Source organism: Marmota marmota, unplaced genomic scaffold (assembly GCF_001458135.2).
Source record: "Marmota marmota marmota unplaced genomic scaffold, marMar, whole genome shotgun sequence".
In the NCBI taxonomy this organism is placed as follows: domain Eukaryota; kingdom Metazoa; phylum Chordata; class Mammalia; order Rodentia; family Sciuridae; genus Marmota; species Marmota marmota.
The window spans coordinates 10473159-10492398 of NW_025999853.1; the positions used below are offsets into that span (position 1 = coordinate 10473159).

Consider the following 19240-nt stretch of genomic DNA (forward strand, 5'->3'; position numbering starts at 1 on the left):
TATTGATGAGATTATAAAAGATAAAATTGGCACAAATACCCAGGAATTAAAGGCCAAATATAATAAAATTAATTTTAAAAATGTAAGACAATACTTCATTTGCCAATTACTAACAGAATCATAGAGCATCTGAATTTTCACTAAAATAACCATTATCTTGTCATTTTGATTGGAGAGCTCCGGGGACCTTGTTTTGTTTGTTTATTGGGGATAATTTAGTTTTTGGCAACACTAAAAATGAAAGGAAAAAAGGAGGAAGAAAAAAAAGAGAAAGAGAGAGAGAAACCAGAAACAAAGAACAAAGGGAAGTAATCTGCTTCCTGCCAGGTCTCTGCCAATATCTAGTTCCCTAATGACTCACCATCTCCCTTCATACTCCAGAGAGAAGTTAATTTGGTCCATAATTATTCTGTCCCCTGACTCTTCCTGAACAGAAATGAACACTGAGGAAAGAGCTACACTGTAGCTCAAGCCCAGAGCCCTCGGTTCACAAAAGAACTTTAGGGTCCCCAGGAGTCCTGCTATCACACACGTGTGAACATGAACAAAGTCAACCCACAGCCCCCTCCCCCACCCCAGCTGCTGGGAACTGGTTCCAAATGAAGCCTCAGGGTTTCCATGGCAAACACACACAGCAAAGGCAACAAAACAGACCATCAACCTGGTCCAAGGTCTTGTAAACCACTTATATCTGCTCTCATCATCTCTGTATCTAGCAATTTCCTGAAAATAGAAAGCATTTGTTTTCTTAAATGGTGCGACTTGCCAATCAAAAGAGATGATCCTTAGGCCATTAAACTGAGCTCCATTAGAACGCACATGCTTTTATAGACCATCGCCATCTCAAAAACAGCATAAATGGGGCTCTGGACAAGCATAAAAGCCCTTTATCTGAAAGTGCAGATCTCCAAAGTCAAAGCAAATGATTACTAACAGTACCTGAACCTAGAAGGAGAGCAGAGAAGCTAAGACTGTCAAGTTTAACTTCTGGCTTTGCCAGTTTCTAGCTTCTGCCTCAGTTTCTTCATCTATCACATGAGGAAAATAATAATACCTTCCTTAGAGGTTGCTGGAGAGATTAAATAAGATGATGCATATACAATACTTAGGAGAGTGCTTAGCACATAGTAAGTCCTCAATAAATATATGCTACTAGTGTAACTGTTATTATTGTTGGTGATTCTAGATTTCTACAAAAGGCATATCTATCCCTTTCTACAAAGAAACCCCTGGGGTCAATCATTCTTTTCCTCAAAATGAGCACATTTCTGGGACTAATACCAGATTTAAACAGTAAATTTTCAACCAAGCCAAAGCAATTCGGAGGGTGAATTTGCCAGGTTTGCCTGGGGTGGAGGGGCCCTAAAATGTTCCCTTGGGCCCAAAGTTTATTATAGAACATCTATCAGAATCTTACTGAGTATACTCCAAAGCACAGGGCTGTCCAATCTCCATCCACCCACTTGCAACCTTAGAAGCTTCTCAACTCCATGCTCCAGGCAGCCACCACTAGTCAGCTGAGGTTGGCAAAGGGAAAAATAAAACCTATTTGCCACGCACAGTGTAGGTCTCTCCCACTTCCAAAAAAAAAGGAGGGGGATACAATCCTTTAAAATGGTGTTACTGGGGGACAGATGATAACCTCTGCCTAATAGCCAATTGTCACTGTTTGGAAATTTTACCTCTATACAGTCTCATGGGGTAAACTGTGGGAGAATAAACTATTATCACAGTCAAAGTATATCTAAAATTGGAGAAATACTGAAGTGGGTGAGAGAGTTTAGTGTTTTAAGTTTTTCTGAATAATGCCAGGGTACCACTGTCTACAGAAGAGCACTAACTCATTACACAGTAGATTAATAGTAGGAAAAGCTAGCAGATAGATATATAGGAATAATAACAATCCCTTCAGCTTTGGGAGGTTTCTGGGCTAGCATGTTTATGGAGACCTATCCATGGCTGTGAGCAAGCTCTTTCATGCCCATCCGTATGCCGTGTACTTATTTTCATTTACTATATATGCTATGACCCCAAAACGTTTGGGAACCACTGATTTAAGAAATGAATACATTTTCCAAAGTCCCTTTATTTATAGTGGTGGCAAAGCTTAGTAAGCACTGGATATCCTATTATATTTCTTGATCATGGGTACTAATGCTGATATGTTCTAGAAAAACAAGATTTACATTCTTGATCTGAATGAGAACTCAGTCCTATAGCCTAAGCTCAATTATGGTTAGCCTGCTTTGTTTGCAAGGGACACAGTTGCATTAAGGGGAACACAAATAGTGAGAGCTTTTCACAAAGTCCATCAAGGACTTTGCAGGAATGATTCAGGACTCCTACAGGAATGAAGACTTAAGTGATCTCAGCCACAAGAGACTGGATCTTCAATCCCACACTCCACTGATAACATAACTTGATAATACTTTTTGTTTACCTTCAGAGGATTGTCTGCATTTTCTATCAGTTAACTACCAGTTGGCTTCTGCATCCTCTATTCTTTATCTTTTCCACTAGTTCTTTGCTTTATCCTGTTTCTAGGTTCTGATTCTCATAAATTCAACCTTCTCATAATTCCTCCTGGTTCCTACTTTACCTTGTTTGTCAATCTCTTCCCCTTTTTCTCCATTCTTTCTGATCTCTTACATCTTTTACTGTCAATTCCTGCTGCAAACTCCCTTGCTGTATATAACCCAGTTCGTACTCTTGAGAAGAAGAACCTGGGTGGCCCTACAAGTCCCTGTCTGGTTAGAACCTCAGGCCTCTCGGGCCACTCATCCACCTGTTTTGACTGATCTTGGGTCAAATGCCTACTTGGCTGAAAAGGGGTTAATCACAAAACATGTAACCTTTAATAGATAGGTAGAATGATTTTCTTTTGACAATCTCTAGAGTAAGCTCCCTCAAGGGAACAAGGTTTTACATTTCCACTTCTCAAAAAAGACCATTTAAAGTCATTCATTGTATCATAGATATATTTTTTGTTAACTTCTTCAATTTCCTCTTCTCTCTTTTCTTCTTTCCATCCATCCATCCATCCATCCATCCATTCACCCTCCCAAGAAATACATATTGAATCCTTTTGTCTCCAAAAGGAATGCATGAGGTCTTCAATGACAATAATGTTTCTCTAGGACTAAGAACCTATTAGGTAAGAGAAGTTGTGCATTCAAATAATTATAAGTTCCTGAGAATGACATAAACAAAATCCCCTAGAAGTTCAAAGGAAGAAGATATTGCTGTTTATTGGAACAAATTTCAGCTGGGCCTTGAAAAATGGAAAAGATTTTGATATTCATTCCAGACACAACTAAAACATGAGACTAATCTTAAAAGTTAGTAGGATTTTGTAATATCATCAATTTTCAACATTTTAAGTTGTAGAATAAATGCATGATAATTTAAAAAATTCAAATCAAACTGAAAATATATAGGCTAACATCACTTTACTTACTTTTCCATTAATTTCCCTCTGCAAACATAACTGATATTAACTGTTTTCTATTAATTGTCCAGACATTTTTCCATGCCATTTATAATTATTTGATAATGTAGATATTATTAAATCAACTTTATTATGAAACAGGGTGAAAATCTGACTCTAAATAATACAGCCTAGTAAGTGAAGGAATTAAGAGTTCAAATGAGTCCTACTTTTTAAAAGGATTTGAATGTTTCCATTATATCTGGTGGATTGGTGCTAGTAGCTTAAACAGGTATCAAATGACTCAGTTCATTCTTATGAATAGCTCTTGTTTAGAGAGGGTCATTTCATCTAGATCTGGAAGAAAGTCAGAGGTGGGCACTTGTACGTTAGTTACTTCCACTAGAAAGTCTTTTACATACTGAGATGGGTGTTCATTATAGTATAGTATACCTTTTTGGTATACTATAACCTTAATTTTTGTCTCCATCAGAAGGTGAATTCTATCCTAAGAGAATAATGATGAAATTGTTGAAGGTTTAAGAGAAGAAAAATCAGACATGTTTCTCCTCTATAATATTGCTTTAAAAATTAAACAACTGAATTATTGACTACTTTGTTGCTAATAGAAAAATAAACCAAATCTACTTAAGCCTCTTTCTTTCACATCCAAAACAAGACTTCTAAAGGAACATATCAGAGACTATATGGGGGAAACTCAAGTATTATAGTTGTAGAACACTTACCCCAGACTGCCATGAAAACAGCAAAGAAGACAGTGGCTCCATTGTCAAAAAGGTGGGTCACCTGGAAATTATACAATCAGAGTTAGGCTAATTTCTCATGTATGATATGGAAATTTGCATTTTTTCAAATTATATAAAAATAGTTATGATGAGTTTAGCAGGGATTCTTCAGTGGATATTTCCTTTGGACCATAAAAAAGAAAGGGGTTCCTTTAAAACTGAAATGGTTCTGATATGGAAGAGAGAATTTGTTCCTTTATGTGGGGAATCATGTAGTTGAACATATATCACCAGCCCCAATGGTGCTACTAAGAATTCCCTTTTGTGCACTACAAAAACTCTTATACATGCATATGAATATGAATATAGCTATATTTAGGACTAGGAAGGTATTGCTATTGCTGGTTTAAAGGTTTCCAGCTCCCCAAGCTCTGTTTTAATGCTTCATTTATTCACTTCAAAAACATGGCTATTTTGTTTGTATAGTTTTGAACAAATGTTTTCTGGGTTTCTCTGTGGATTTCAGCATTATAAAGGCAAGAGACCAGAAACATTAACAAAATCCATTTCCACCTTTATTAAAGCCTCCAGTAATCACTATATTTACCTACTGCACACAACACAAAGACAGTTAGCAATACTTTATCGCTAGAATAATATAGTCTACTGCAAACATCACAGCAGAAAAGCAAAAAAATATCTATTCTTACTGCGTAACTGCCAAGCTCATTTCTGCCTCCAGTATAAATCACACCAATGTCCACGCCAAATTGAAACGATAACTGATAGGTTCATAAAGCATAGCCTTTTTAAAAAATATTTTATAGTTCCCTATAAAGTATACTTTAGTGTCCCTTGGAGAATGTGCCAAGTATTAGCAGGTCTTTTCATGTTTTCAGAGCATAAAGTATTTCAGATTATACCAAAAGTTTAAACTTTCTCTTTCTTTGAACACAGGAGAGATAGGAAGCATCCAAACACCTAATGTGAGACAAACATCTAAAGCCCATGTATTTCATATTCCAGAGGGATATGCCTGAAAGTTCTGGTGGCACGTAGTTGGTTTATGCTCTCTATCTGATAAGTTCGTAGAAGTGGTAACTTGTACCATTATTTTAGGTTCTGGAATGAATTGTAGCTGTCATTGGTTTTGGCTGCCCTGATCATTTTGCCTCTATTCTCCTTTCTCCAGGTAACAGATCTCTCTCATACTGGTCCCAAAAGGCATGTGGCTCAAAATAGAACCAATCGGAATACTTCCTCAGGACAGAGATGCAAACATTTGGAGGGAGACAATGTTCTGCTTGTGTTATTAATTTGGTAGTAGGTAAATCAGAACGGGTGGGGTACTAACAGGGGCTTCTGTTTCCTAGTAAAATGGTAAGCTAGCTATGCTGATGCTGCCCTCTGCCAAAATAGACCACAGAAAAGCAGGATAGTAGATTCCAGATGCTAACAAAAGAAAACAAACAAAGACCTAGGGAAAGCAGAAAGTTGCCTTGGAAGGATGTTGTGTGTGTGTGATGGTGGTGATGTGGGGGGCAGTAGGTGGCAGAGTGAGAGCACAGGTTAGAAAAAATATGTATATTATGCTCTTGCCTCCAAGTGGTCCTTGGACAGTTAGTTTCCCTCCCTCAGATAAGTTATAATAAGCCAAACCTCCTGCTTGGCTGGGGCATTGGGAAAATAGGTGCTGCCTGGTCAGCTGTCCATTATCTCTTAAAACCCAGGGATGGTGGATTACAATCAACCAAGGGAAAGTGCTTATCCCAATTCTTCTTACATTTAAACAGGTTTTAAAATGAAACTGACCATAAATGTTCTCTGGTAGAGAAGCAGCACACAGAGGTACCTGGGCCACATTGTCCTCTCTGTAACTCACCAGGACCCACAGACAAGGGCATGGCTTTTGGCCTTCAAAGTATTTACTGTTCTAGATGTATTAGCCCACAGGCCAAAATAACAGAATATTTGGGGAAGACAATTGCCCCCCCCAAAAAAATTCTCAACTAGGCAATATACACTTTCTGAACTAGCATACATTCTATAACAACAGATTGAGGATTTAAAACAGCCACAAAAAATAAGCACAAAAAATATGCTTAAGGACATAAAAGAAGAAACCTAGAATCACAGCAGTCAGCTGTGTGAAGACAACTCATCCACAGAATGATCATATGCACGGGTGGGCAGAGAGAGACCCCTGGGGACCTGGGTGGCCAGTTCTAGGCTGAGAGGCCCTGTGTTCATAAAAAGCTGCAACCATCTTCTTGTTCCATCCAGTATTCATGTGCACCTAAAGTCCCATCAAACCACTCTGACATTTCTCTTTTTACAATATTTTTAGTTATACATGGACACAATATCTTTATTTTGTTTATTTATTTTTATGTGGTGCTGAGCATCGAACCCAGTGCCTCACATGTACAAGACAAGTGCTCTGTCACTGAGCCACAACCCCAGCCCCACTCTGACATTTCTAATAATATTTTTTTACACCTGGGATAGAAGTACATCTCCAACAACAACCCTCCCCTCCCCTCCCCTTTATTTATTTATTTATTTTTTGGAGAGAGGATCTTGTTTAATTGCAAGAGCTCACTGGGCTGCTATGTCTATCCTCAAATTGCAATCCTCCTGGCTCAGCCTCCTGAGTCACGGGGATTATAGGCCTGCGCCACCACGTCAGGCTGTGATAAAATGTTTCTAAAGGAAACCTAGGATATCTCAATTCTGTCATTCTTCATTTTGTTATGTTTCAAGGCAAGAACACATGTTAGATTCAGAACCGAAACATCTTACAACTCAGTGAGGCACAGAGGTCAAGAAGATATGCTTTCGGGTCTGATAAACCAAGGCCTGACTACTTAATGTAGTATGCCCACGGATGAATAGTTTTTACCTCTCTGGGTCTCTGAGTAAAATGGGGATAATAATAATTACCTTGAAGTTCCTATGAGAATTAGAAATAATAAATGTGGGTTACCTAGTTATTATTATAACTACAGACTATTGTTAAAATTATTATTTTCTAGATAATTTGTTAGGCAGAGTAACTGCTAATAGAAGCCCCTATATAATTTAAGTACTCTAAACTATTCATGATGGTCCCTTTAAAGAATTATTAACATTTTCTCCTAAAGAGAACTTCACCCAAGCATAACTTTACATTAAATAAATAATAAATAAATAAAATCCTAAACCAAAGAAACTCAGCTTCTGTTTCTGAGATTTCCCCAAAGCAGAATTTTAAAACCTGAGTCATTCAGGGTTATCTCATGACCTTTAAATAAAACTCTATTACTGAAAGAACTTCTGATCCTCACCAAATCTCTATTTTCCAAGGTTACTCTGTTAAATTTGTTCTCATATACCAAAGATAGGAAAGTGTCTTGTGCTTTTCTGGTTCCTAGTGACACGTTCTAAAAGCCTAAATCTTTCTAAAATCACAACTGACTTCTGTGGTTCCCTGAACCACAGGGACCAGCCACCTGCAGTGCTAAAGACATCGTGGATGGGCGGGATCTGGGCTCCCTTCAAATGTTCTCATTTAAAAGGAACAAAAATGTGCAAGACCAACAGAGTAATGAGATAGATCCAGGCTGCAGTAATTGCAGAGGTTCAATAAAATCTGCCAACTCTTTTATATCTGGAATTTGGGCAAATCCATATGCAGTGATTCTTGGAAAAAGAGTTCATTAACCCAAACTCCAGCTAATTTTTTTTTTTTCCCATTAGTGACATTGCCCCTAGGTAAAAAGCCTCTTGGGATTAGATAAATGTGTCCAATAATAAAGTAAGGCATAGCCTGAGAAAGGGACATAACAAAAATCTGATGGAAATAATGGTGCCATGTTGTTTATTCAAAGCACTTTCACATACACTGTCTTCTTCAGTCATGACATGCCAATGGAGTGGAAAGAAGATATGTATTACTTGCATTTTATACATGAGAAAACTCAGTTTCAGAAAAGCTGTATATGTACAAGGTCAATGAGGTAAGCAGCTGAGCCCGCTGTGAATCACAGTCTTGTTCACTATAATGATGAGAAAGGGGGAAATGATGGCAGCTATTATTTACTGACATTATGCTCAGTATATATTTTACCTCACTTCTTAAAACAAACATGTGAAACAAACCTGATGTTCTTCATTTTTTAGATGAGAAAGCTCAGTTTCAGGGAGGTTAAATAACTTGTTCCCAGATAAGTAGCAGAGAGCGGTTAAAAATCCAAACCTATGTATGTCATGTGTCCCTGTGGAGAGCAGGCTGAGCCCTCCCTGAGTTATTCCATGATGTACAGAACAGTTTTTAGGCTGTGTGTAGACCTTTGTGACTCCATTTTGTAAAGCAGTAGTTTGCCATTAGCTACTCCATTCTGAGTTTAAGTGCTGAGCTGGGATAATTCCACACTTCGTTTGTACAAGTAAACAACCACCATCTGCCTGGCACAACCATAAGGCATAAACTAATAAATCAATCAATCATGCTATTAAGAATGACCCCCTGTGAATTTATCAAATTAGTCAGGAGCACACAGTTGCATGGGTATAGCATATCAAACTCACATTGGAAAAAAACAGTCCCACAAGCTTATTGAACATACCAGACCACCAAATGATGCAAACCCCTCACTTGAAACCCATAAAAGGAGAGACACCCCAAGACTGGATAAGGCAGCATCCTGACCCATCACCTGGCCACTGGTCACAAGTCTTGCCTAGGAAAATTGCCACAGCAATGAACCTCCATCTCTGTCCTTGGGCCTTAGTAGAAAGTGATTTCTCCTGCCTGTGATGACCACACATGGCCCACTCCAAGCTGACACTGCTGTTCATCTGGACCTTGGCCTAGAATAAGTTCTTGCACTTTGACAGCTCTGCACCCTGAACAAGTTCTTTGGCTAGTTCCTAATCTTATCTGACCATCTACGGTGACTCTTCACATTTGTATCTCTCTCTGCCTTTGCTCTTAGTTCAGCCTCCTGAACCCCTGTGGTACCCTTAATCATTTCTTAGCCTTTCTTTTATATATCTATATCTATATATATAGATACAGATATATAGAGAGATATTATATATAATATACACACATATATTTGTGTAAAGTGTAATGTGTGACTTGAGTGTTAATAGATATTAGAAATTAAAATTGGAGTAAAAGAACCTGTGATTGCCCAGCTTATGATTACCAGGTAAGTCTCACAAGTATTCGGTGAACTGCCACTGATGAAAATGGTGTAGCTTGTAAATTTATTATTCAATAATTTCTGACATTGTAGAAAGACACAGATGTGTTTGGTCTATGTTAATGAAAAGACTTGCTCATGACAGTCTCCAATAATAACACAAGAATACCCAGGGTCCTGGATTAGTAAAGGAATACTTAGAGAATGGGTTTTAGTCATGTTTGCTGTCATGGATCCCTTTGGCAGTCTGGTGAAACCTGTTCACACCTTCTCAGAATAATATTTTTAAATGTAAAAAGAAGTAGACAGGATTACAAGAGCAAAACAACACAAAACACACCAATTCTCTCAGAATTTACAATATTATGAGAGACCTATATCATTGCTCAATGTGTCATGAATAATACAAATAAGTTACTTTAAATAACAATAAAAATTTGAACTTTTCTCTTTGCACTGTGCCATGCTGTAGCTTCTTGTGATGATACCTAGAAACACATCTTTTAAATACATGTTGTTTTGGTTTGAATATGACGTATCACCTGAAAAGTTCATGTTAGGCGAAGCAGGAATATGCAGAGGTGAAACAATAAATTATCAGAGCTGTAACCTCATCAGTGGACTAACCCATTGGCTGGATTAACAATTTGAATGGGTTACTATGTGTAACTGCAGGCAGGTAGGGCATGGCTGGAGGAGGTAGGTCACGGGGGGCGGGGCGGTGTGCCCCTGGAGATTATATATCTTATCCCTAGATTCTGCCCCCATCCCCCTTTCTGGCTGCCATTAGCTAAAAAATGTTCTTCCACTATGCCCTTCCCCATGATCTTCTGCCTTACCTCAATCCCAGAGCAATGGAGTTGGCCAACCGTGGAATGAACCACAATAAACTTTTCCTTCTCTAAGTTGCTCTTGTTAGGTATTTTGGTCACAGTGGCCAAGAGCTGACAAATACATATGTCCATTTAAAAATATGTTTGCATTAGACTACTGAATGATGGCGATAAGTGTATCCAACAACATTAGCTTGCATATGAAAGACTGGAAATGACAGAGAATATAGTTACTCACAGTCCCTCAGGGAGGTGTATGTCAAATTCAATCCACCTAATATGCTGCCTGTTTGGATTTACCTTGGCATAAACACAGCTGTCGGACAGCCTCATGAATGGACAGTATTTATCACACACAGGACACATGATGATATCTGTAGCTTGGCAGACTTCTTTACTGGAAAAGAAAACAGAAAAAGACTGCTTTTTGATGACATGGGCCATCGTTTTTCTCCTGAAAATTCATTAAAATGTTCAACTGATAAAATTCAGTAGATTAAATTTTTGCTCTTGGAAACTTCTTCGTCTTTTCTGTTTTTATATAAATAAGTTCCTATACAGTTTAATAGTTTGATAAACCTACTTATTTATGAAGCTGTTTCTTGGCTTTACATATTAATGTTACACTTGGGAAAATATATGAAACAAAACATCGGTGGTCATACCCCAAATTATATAAAAGTTCTTCACAAAATTTCTTAGGTCTGAAGCAATTTCATAATGAATTATGGAAGCAATAAGATACCTAAAAGTGCCTAATTTAAACTCTGTGTGCATGACAAAACTAAAAATGGAGGACTAAATAAAAATAACTTGGGACCTTAATCCTGGGAGAAAATTATCTCTCATTAATAATTTCAGTAAGTAAAATATTTCAGTAGGGAGGAGACTCAATCACTCACTTTTATTTTTGTGATCACTTTTAAAAGATACATTTATTATTTAAGGTCACCATCCAGTTTTGCAATAAGATTTTTGTGAATATCTTAAACTATATTCTGGTGAGAGAACCAAGGAAACAATGATTGACCGTGAACCATTCCCAGGACACTGGTAAGTTGGTGAGCTGTATTTGTGATCTAGGTGTTTAAATGGTCCTTATAAAAATCAGAATTCATGAAAAAGGATTGTAAGGCCATTATTTGAAGTAGGTATTAGTTTTAGGACAGGTGAAAGAAGGAAGAGAGCAGTTTTTAGCCAGTGAATGAAAGTGATTTGCTCCAGGTGTGTGTATTTATGTCTATAAAGGCAACTTTTGCTTCCTTAATCGCTGAAGACCATCGCAACAAGAACAATGGGTGGAGACAAGTAGTGAATTGAGCCTTTTGAAGTTTTCCATCAAACATTGGGAAGGAAGTTGGAATGAAAAGCTGTGCTTCCAGTCTGTGAATACCCCCAAAGCATAAGGAACCATTTTTAAATACTCAGCAAAGGCAGGCCCACCCGAGAGCTCCCGGTACCTGACTTGGCAGTGATCCAGGGTGGTGACTCCGTACAGAAAGACGAACAATCCGATGAAGGCAGCTGGGAAGAGCATGCCGGTGTACCAGCCCAACCAGGCAAAGTACAGCCCGATCTTCTCTCCAAAGTACCGCCTGTGTGAGGCACGACAGACTTAGAAATTACAGTCAAGTGTGTGAAGTTCAGCACTGGAACACTTTGTTCAGTCATTTTACACTGTAGTGGCCTTCCTGATAAAACGCAGAGAAGGTAAGCGAAGAGAAGGGAACATTTGATCCAATCTAGGCTTGGGGTTTAATTTCTTCTCCTTTTACTTTATATCAGAAATAGAATTGGCCCTTCCATCCAAGAGTGGGATTATACACAAGCATGTTCTGAGAACACAGATTGGATTGGAAGGGGCCAGAGTAGGAAAAGGGAGGCAAAGTAGGGGACGCCTGTTATAATAGGTAATAGGTGGAGGTAAAGGGAGAAGCAGAAGAGATGCAGGGATCTTAGGGGGTGGTTAGACTCAAGAGGTCTGGAGCAAATACGATCTACAGGACAAGAAGTATTTAAGAGATTAGATTCCTGAGATGCTCCACAAATCCATCTACTCATTCCTCTTGTTTCTGCCGACATAAATCCTGCTGCTCTTCCAGGACTCAGTTCTCAGAGATTTCCACATGGGTGCTGACCCACATCCATCCCTTCCATTTTTCCAAATAGTAAAACTTAGAGCCTCCCTCACACACGTTACCTCATCGTGGACGGTCTGGTATTTTTCTAATTATCTCAAGAGTGCAGGGCCCGTTTGCCTGAAGGAAAATGAGTTTCTCAACACTAGAGACCATTTATCTTTGTCAACAGTACTTAGCACAGTATTAGAAATAAAATGAACAGCTAATTAATACTCATTGAGTAACTGTAAAATCTTGATCAAAACACTGTCATGGGTGGAGATAGTAATGATCTGTAATTTCTAATCAATCTAATTGTGTAACATGGGACTGAGGTTGGGAAGAGAATTTTTTTTTTCCTTTCTCACTATTCTTCATGCATTGAGTCTGGTCAAAGGAAAATTATCTCATCTCAGAAAATAGTTTCAACTCATCCAGATCATCTGGATCATTTGTTACCAACACAAAAAAGAGTACACAATTCGTCAATGTCCTTGGAGCATCAGGAGTAAGCACTTGGCAACAAGGTAATATGGGCTCTCTTAGGAAGAACAATTACTCAGGGGGATGAAATGGTTATCTTTTTGTTTTTCCCACAGAGCTCACTTTTTAGGGCCCCAGTGTAAGTGAAACACATCCAGCTAGTCTAGGAAATGAGACATGACACTCTCATTAATGAGGAATCCATGAAGTGAGGATGGTCATTAGTCAACCTTAATAACCAGTCTCTAAATAAACAATGAGATGTCAGAGAATAGGGCTGTTATGGCAGAAGGTTGGGAAGATATGATTTTTAAAAACATACATTTTCACTTCACAATTATCATATATTAAAAGCTGATATACTTTCTGACCTGTAATTAAGGCAAATTTTAAATGCTGGTAGTTTTCAATTAAAATTAAAATAGGGCTGAAGTGTATTGGAATGTGCTATTTACATGGTAAAAGTTGAGTATCCCTTATCTAAAATGCTTTGGATCAACAGTGTTTCATATTTCGGGTTTTTTAAATTTTGGAATGTATACAAATATATAAGTTAATTTGAAGACAGTACCTAAGTGTAATATGAAATTCCTTTGTTTCATATACACCTCATAAACATAGTCTGAGGGTAATTTTGTGCAATCTTTTTTTTTGTATGCCTACATTCTGGGTGGTAGGTACCAGAGATTGATCTCAGGGACACTGAACCACTGAGCCACATCCACAGACTTAGTTTGAATTTTATTTAGAGACAGGGTCTCACTGAGTTGCTTAGCACCTTGCTATTGCTGAGGCTGGCTTCGAACTCACGATCCTCCTGTCTCAGCCTCCCTAGCTGCTGGGATCACAGGCATGTGCCACCCCACCCTGCTCCTATGCCTACATCTTGACTGTCTGTGATGCATCCCATGAGATCAGGTGTGGAATTTTCCACTTGTGGCATCACGTTAGTGCTCAAAGAATTTTGGAATATGGGCCATTTTGGATTTTAGATTTTTATATCAGGGATACTCAACAATACTCCATTTTGTGATTAATGCATGTAAGCAGTATTACCTCTCTATAGGACGATTTGTCAATGGCAGTCACAAGGGTAACCTGCTCCTCAAGTGGTCTCCCAGGCAGCCTTGCCCATCTCCTATGCCCTTCCTGGGCCCCAACCTTGTCAGAGGGAAAGTCAGTTTACCCAGAAAACCAGTGTTCTCTGTCAAACTACCCTCAGGGAAGAAGTGCAATTGCAGCAAGAACTCTGCACTTCGGAACCTTTTTTTTCCCCTCCGTGATGGCTCATCTTTCAGTGAAGACTTTCTATTTGCAGCTGGTTAAAAACTCACCTGACAAGATCCAAAGGCTGGTATTTATACCACACGCCCCAGGAAGCCCAGCACTCATAGAGTAGATGCCGGTGGTTCACAGCTCCGTGGGTTCGAATGGAGTTCTTACTTCTGTAACTTCCCTGGGATAAAAACACCATTGCCAATGAGGGGATATCCACACAGCCACAAGGAAACGCTGAGGGTAACATTAGCAGGAGTAGCAACAGGGGTGAGAAGAAGGAAAAAGCAGCCCTCTCTGTTAAAAGGGACATAGTTTGGTTAATCTGGATGTCATCTTGCTGATAATGACATCTGGTAAACATCAGGCAGGTTTGAACTGAGCTCGGATTCAGTCCCACTGCTTTTTATGTAGGAGATCATGGACAAGCCCCCTCAATACTCTTGAGTCCTGATTTCCCAAAGTCTTAGAACTGCCCAAGCGTGGTTAGATCTCTTCCCTGTTTCACTCAAGGTAAAGTAATTGGTATCAACAGCCATAGCCACAGCCTTTTCACAGCCTGATCAACAGGAAAATCCTGGAATGTGAAAGCTGGAAGCCACCTTGGGATTCTAATCATTCAAATCAAATTCAACGTCCTCATTCAACAAATGAGGGAACCAAGGGCCAGAGAGCTGGTTGTTTTTCTGAGGTCAGTTCGTGGCAAATAAACTTTCGGAGGCAAATGAATTATTCACATTAGCCTGAGAAGCCCATTCTTTATGGAAAGAATAAAGGGGTGGGAATAAAGGAAAGTGGGTGTGTCTCAGTTCAACCACCAACTCACTGTGTGATTCCAAGGAGGGTGAACTTTTCTCTCAAACTCTATTTAAATAGATTTGTAACATGGAACAAGGGCAACAATACCTGTCCTTCCTGCCTGTGAAGGTGGTTGTGAGGCCGAATAATATAAATGAATTAAACTGAGAGCAAAAAGTTAAAAAGGGAGCTGGGTGTGGTGGCGCATACTTGTAATCCCAGCAGCTTGAGAGGCTGAGACAAGAGGATCACAAGTTCAAAGCCAGCCTCAGCAAAAGGGAGGCGCTTAGCAGTTCAGTGAGACCCTGTCTCTAAATAAAATGCAAAATAGGGCTGGGGATGTGGCTCAGTGGTCAAGTGCCCCTTAGTTCAATCCCTGGTTACCCTCCACCCAAAAAATTTAAAACAGTAATGGTATTATTACTGTGGTTGTTATTACTAATTTGGAAATTTTCTTTTCATAGAATGTAGGGCTTTACTCTGTAGAGACTCCCACAAGTTACTCTGTGGGTTTTTTGTAGCTGCCTCTGCTTGGATGTCCTCATGCCAGGCTATCTACTCCCCTGCCATTGTACATCTGCCCACCATTACTTGGATATATACCAGGGGTAAGGGCTTGGAGTGGGGAGAATGTGGTACCCATAGAAACATTCTCTAGGCAAAGCCAGCCTATAACCACAGGAAGCTACACAGAAACTTTTGGGGAAAATCTGTCTTCAGAGTTCAGAAATACATGCATGTGGCCTCTGTAAACCTTTGTGTCAAAATGATTGCTTTGGTCAACCTAAAAGAAGCATTAAAAAAAAATGTCTCTCAGTCATCTGTAAATAGCATTTCAGACCACAGCTTCTAGTTTTCTTAATAATTATGGTTCTAAAAATTCTACCTCACCTTTGACATCCTCTTAGTGTTCAAAATCAAGAGAAAAACAATTATAAGCCAAATAAAAAGTACATTTTGGGAAGACTTGCCATTTATGGAGAGGTGGAATTGTCCTCCAAAGTTTATTGGCAAACAGTTTCAACCTGGTTAATTTGTTTGCACAGAATTGGGGCTAGGACATTTGTCTTGTAGTTTCTGTGTTCTATAGTGATGGTACATGGTAGAGCTTAACACTGTGAAAATGACAATAACCTCTCAATAATCATGAGAGAACTCAGGTATAGAATTCTGGGTTAGATAATCCAAGATCTACTGGAAAACCAAATTAAGCATGCTCACCATTATGCTTTTCAAAGTCATTATGTATCACAAAGACCAGGAAGTAAATAAGGAAAATATCAACATCTATACATATCTTATAATGATGAATACAATACTATTAATTTCCTTTATCACCCTTTGTTTATTGGAAACTTTGCAAAATGACTTCCTACCACTCTTTCAAGGAATACCTACAAATTTATTTATTGCAAAGACTATTTCAAAAACATTTCCCTCTCTGTCTGGTGCCTCACGCAAATTTTCAATGACTTTTAAATTGCATGATTTATAGTCCCTAAGCCGTTCCTCTGAATTCATGCTGAATGACTCTTAAGTGTTCTTTCAATTAGAAAAAGACATAGAGAAATAAATCTATGCTGAGGGAGAGATAAAAGAATGCAGATAGACCCTCCCCAATTACCCATTAAACAAATCAAATTCATTCTAAGCAAATATCTACAGTTCTGAGCCATAGCAACAAACTCAATTGATGACTGTCCCTAGAAGCCAGTTTTAGTAACAAGTTAAAAGGAAGATAAGAAGAAAATGCAGCACAATACCTCATGCAGGGGAAAAGCAGCTTCATAGGAGCCATTGGTAAGCAAGCGATTCAGACCTAAAGCAACAAATAAGCCCATTCCAGTTAATAGTGAGTTTAGATCCTCACAATTCTCAAGACTACCAAGATCAGTACTTTCTGGAAAAAAAAAAAAAAAGAATCCAGGCTTTAAAAAAATTCAAACCTACTTGGGGTGACCAACAGTTTAAAAAGAAAACTTTGAAATCTGCTAGGTAATTGGGATCAATTGCTGGGAAATCTGTTTGTTTGTTTGTTTGTTTGTTTTAAATATTGAGTTGTCAAGAATGAATAGATTCAAAGTGTACAGTGTGATAATTTGATATACATAATACACTATCATGATTACAACAATCTAATTAATGAATATTTCCATCACCACCTATGCTGTACCTTAGGTCCCAGAACTTATTCATTTTATAAGTGAAACTTTGTACCCTTTGACCAGCATCTTCCTGTTTCTCCTTTTCTATTTTGCTTCCAAAAGTTTGACTTGTTTAGATTCCAATAAGTAAAATCATGCAGTATTGTCTTTCTGTGTTTGGCTTATTTCACCCAGCAAAATATCCTCCAAGTTCATCTATGCTGTCATAATGGCAGGATTTTTTTTCTTTTTATGGCTGAAGAACATTCCATTGTGTATATGTACAATTTCTTTATCCACTCATCTGTCCATAGACATGTAGGTTGTTTCTGTATCTTGGCTATTGTGAGTAATGCTGAATAAACACAGGGGTGCAGATGTCTTTTCAACATACTGATTTCACTTTCTCTGGACGTGTACCCAGAAGTGGAATTGCTGGGTCATATAGTAATTCTATCTTAAATTGTTTGAGAACCCTCCATACCTTTCCACAATGACTACACCAATTTCCATTTCTGCCAGCAGTGTATGGGAGATTTCTTTTCTCCACATTCTCACCATATTTAACTCTTTATCTTTTTGATAACAGCTTTTCTAATTCTAATGGGTGTGATATGATATCATTGCGGTTTTTGATTTGCATTTCTCTGATGATTAGTGATGTTGAGTGCATTTTCATATTCCTATTGGCCATTTGCACATTTTCTCTAGGAAGATGAAAAATGTCTATTCAGGTCCTTTGCTTATTTTAAAATTAGGTTATCTTTTTTTTGCTATTGCTATTTGTAAGTTTCATATATATTTTGAATATTAACCCTTTATCAGATATACGGTTTGCAAATATTTTTTTTTCCCATTTTGTAGATTGTCTTTTCAATTTGTTGATTGTTTCCATTGCTATGTAGAAGCTTTTTGGAAATCAGTTTTCAAACAAAAAACAATGAAGCACATCTAGTACAGTGCTTGGCATAGAAGGGAATGCACAGAGAGAAGCAGATCAATGTGTCGTTTAAAAGAAAAAAAGGATAATTTTAAGTCAGAAGCTCTTCTGTTTTGACCTAGAAGCTTCATTGTAGAAAAACTTAACTCTTCTGCATTAGACTAATGGTCCGACTTTGGAAAAGTTCCTTTGTCCTCAGGCTTCAATTTTCTCATCCATAAAATAGGAGTGTAGGTAGATACATAGATCTTTTAAAAGAATAGCTTTAATGAGTTATAACGAAGATATAATAAATAGAACACACTTGAAGTGTATAATTAGATGTATTCTGGCATATGTACTCACGAGACTATTAACACAACCAAGATGTTCATCAAACTTCCAAAGTTTTATCATGCCACTTAGTAGTCTGCCGTTCTTCCCCACGTTGTCTCCATGCAAACGTTGATCTGCTTTTTCTCACTATCAATCATCTGCATTTTCTAGAGTTCCACATAAATGTAGTCAATAAGTATTTGCTATTTTTCATCTGACTTCTTTCACTCTAAATAATTATTTTGGGATTTACCCATACGGTTATAAATGTCAGTAGTTTCTTTCTCTTTTTTGCTGTGTAGCTTCCATCATCTGGTATATAACAATTTGTTCATGTGAGTATGTAAGAGTTTTTTATATATTTTCCTGATGATGGACATTTGGGGTATTTCTAGCATAGGACTATTACAAATAGAGCTGCTATTATACTCATGTAAAAGTTTGCATGGATGTGTGGCTTCACTTTTTCTTTGAATAAATTCGTAGATGTGCAATGGCTAGATCATACAGCAGGTATGTGTTTAGTTTTTTGAGAAAACACCAACTGTTTTCTTGAGTGTTTGTACAGTTGCACATTTTCATTAACAGTGGACGAGGGTTCAAGTTCTCCCACATCCTCATCAACACTTGGGAGTGGTGAGTCCTTTTCATTTCAGCCATTCTAATGTGTGTGTTGTGATTTTCATTGTGGCTTTAATTTGTATTCCCTCATGAATAATGTTGCTAAAAATATTTTCATGTGCTTGTTTGCCACCAACATATCTTCTGTAATATGTGTTTAAATCTTATGCCCATTACAAATTTTTTATAACAAGTTTTTTTTAATAGTTATAGATGGACAGAATGCGTTTATTTTATTTGTTTATTTTTATGAGGTGCTACGGATCAAACCCAATGCCTTACATATGGTAGGCAAGTGCTTTGCCACTGAGCTACAGTCTCAAATCTATAACAAGTTTTGAGAGGTTTT

At 38.0% G+C, this 19240-nt stretch overlaps 1 protein-coding gene across 5 annotated transcripts in view; it reads right to left on the minus strand.

The window, feature by feature from the left end:
- Ano4 (anoctamin 4) overlaps positions 1-19240 on the minus strand; it is a 372166-nt gene that overhangs the window by 59191 nt on the left and 293735 nt on the right. For all 5 annotated transcript variants that reach the window (XM_048803237.1, XM_048803234.1, XM_048803236.1 and 2 more), the window contains 5 exons: positions 16635-16690; positions 14133-14254; positions 11656-11790; positions 10496-10592; positions 4174-4234 (listed from right to left, as the gene is read on the minus strand). In XM_048803237.1, the coding sequence (XP_048659194.1) occupies positions 4174-4234; positions 10496-10592; positions 11656-11790; positions 14133-14254; positions 16635-16690 (471 nt within the window). The remainder of the gene's footprint in view (positions 1-4173; positions 4235-10495; positions 10593-11655; positions 11791-14132; positions 14255-16634; positions 16691-19240) is intronic.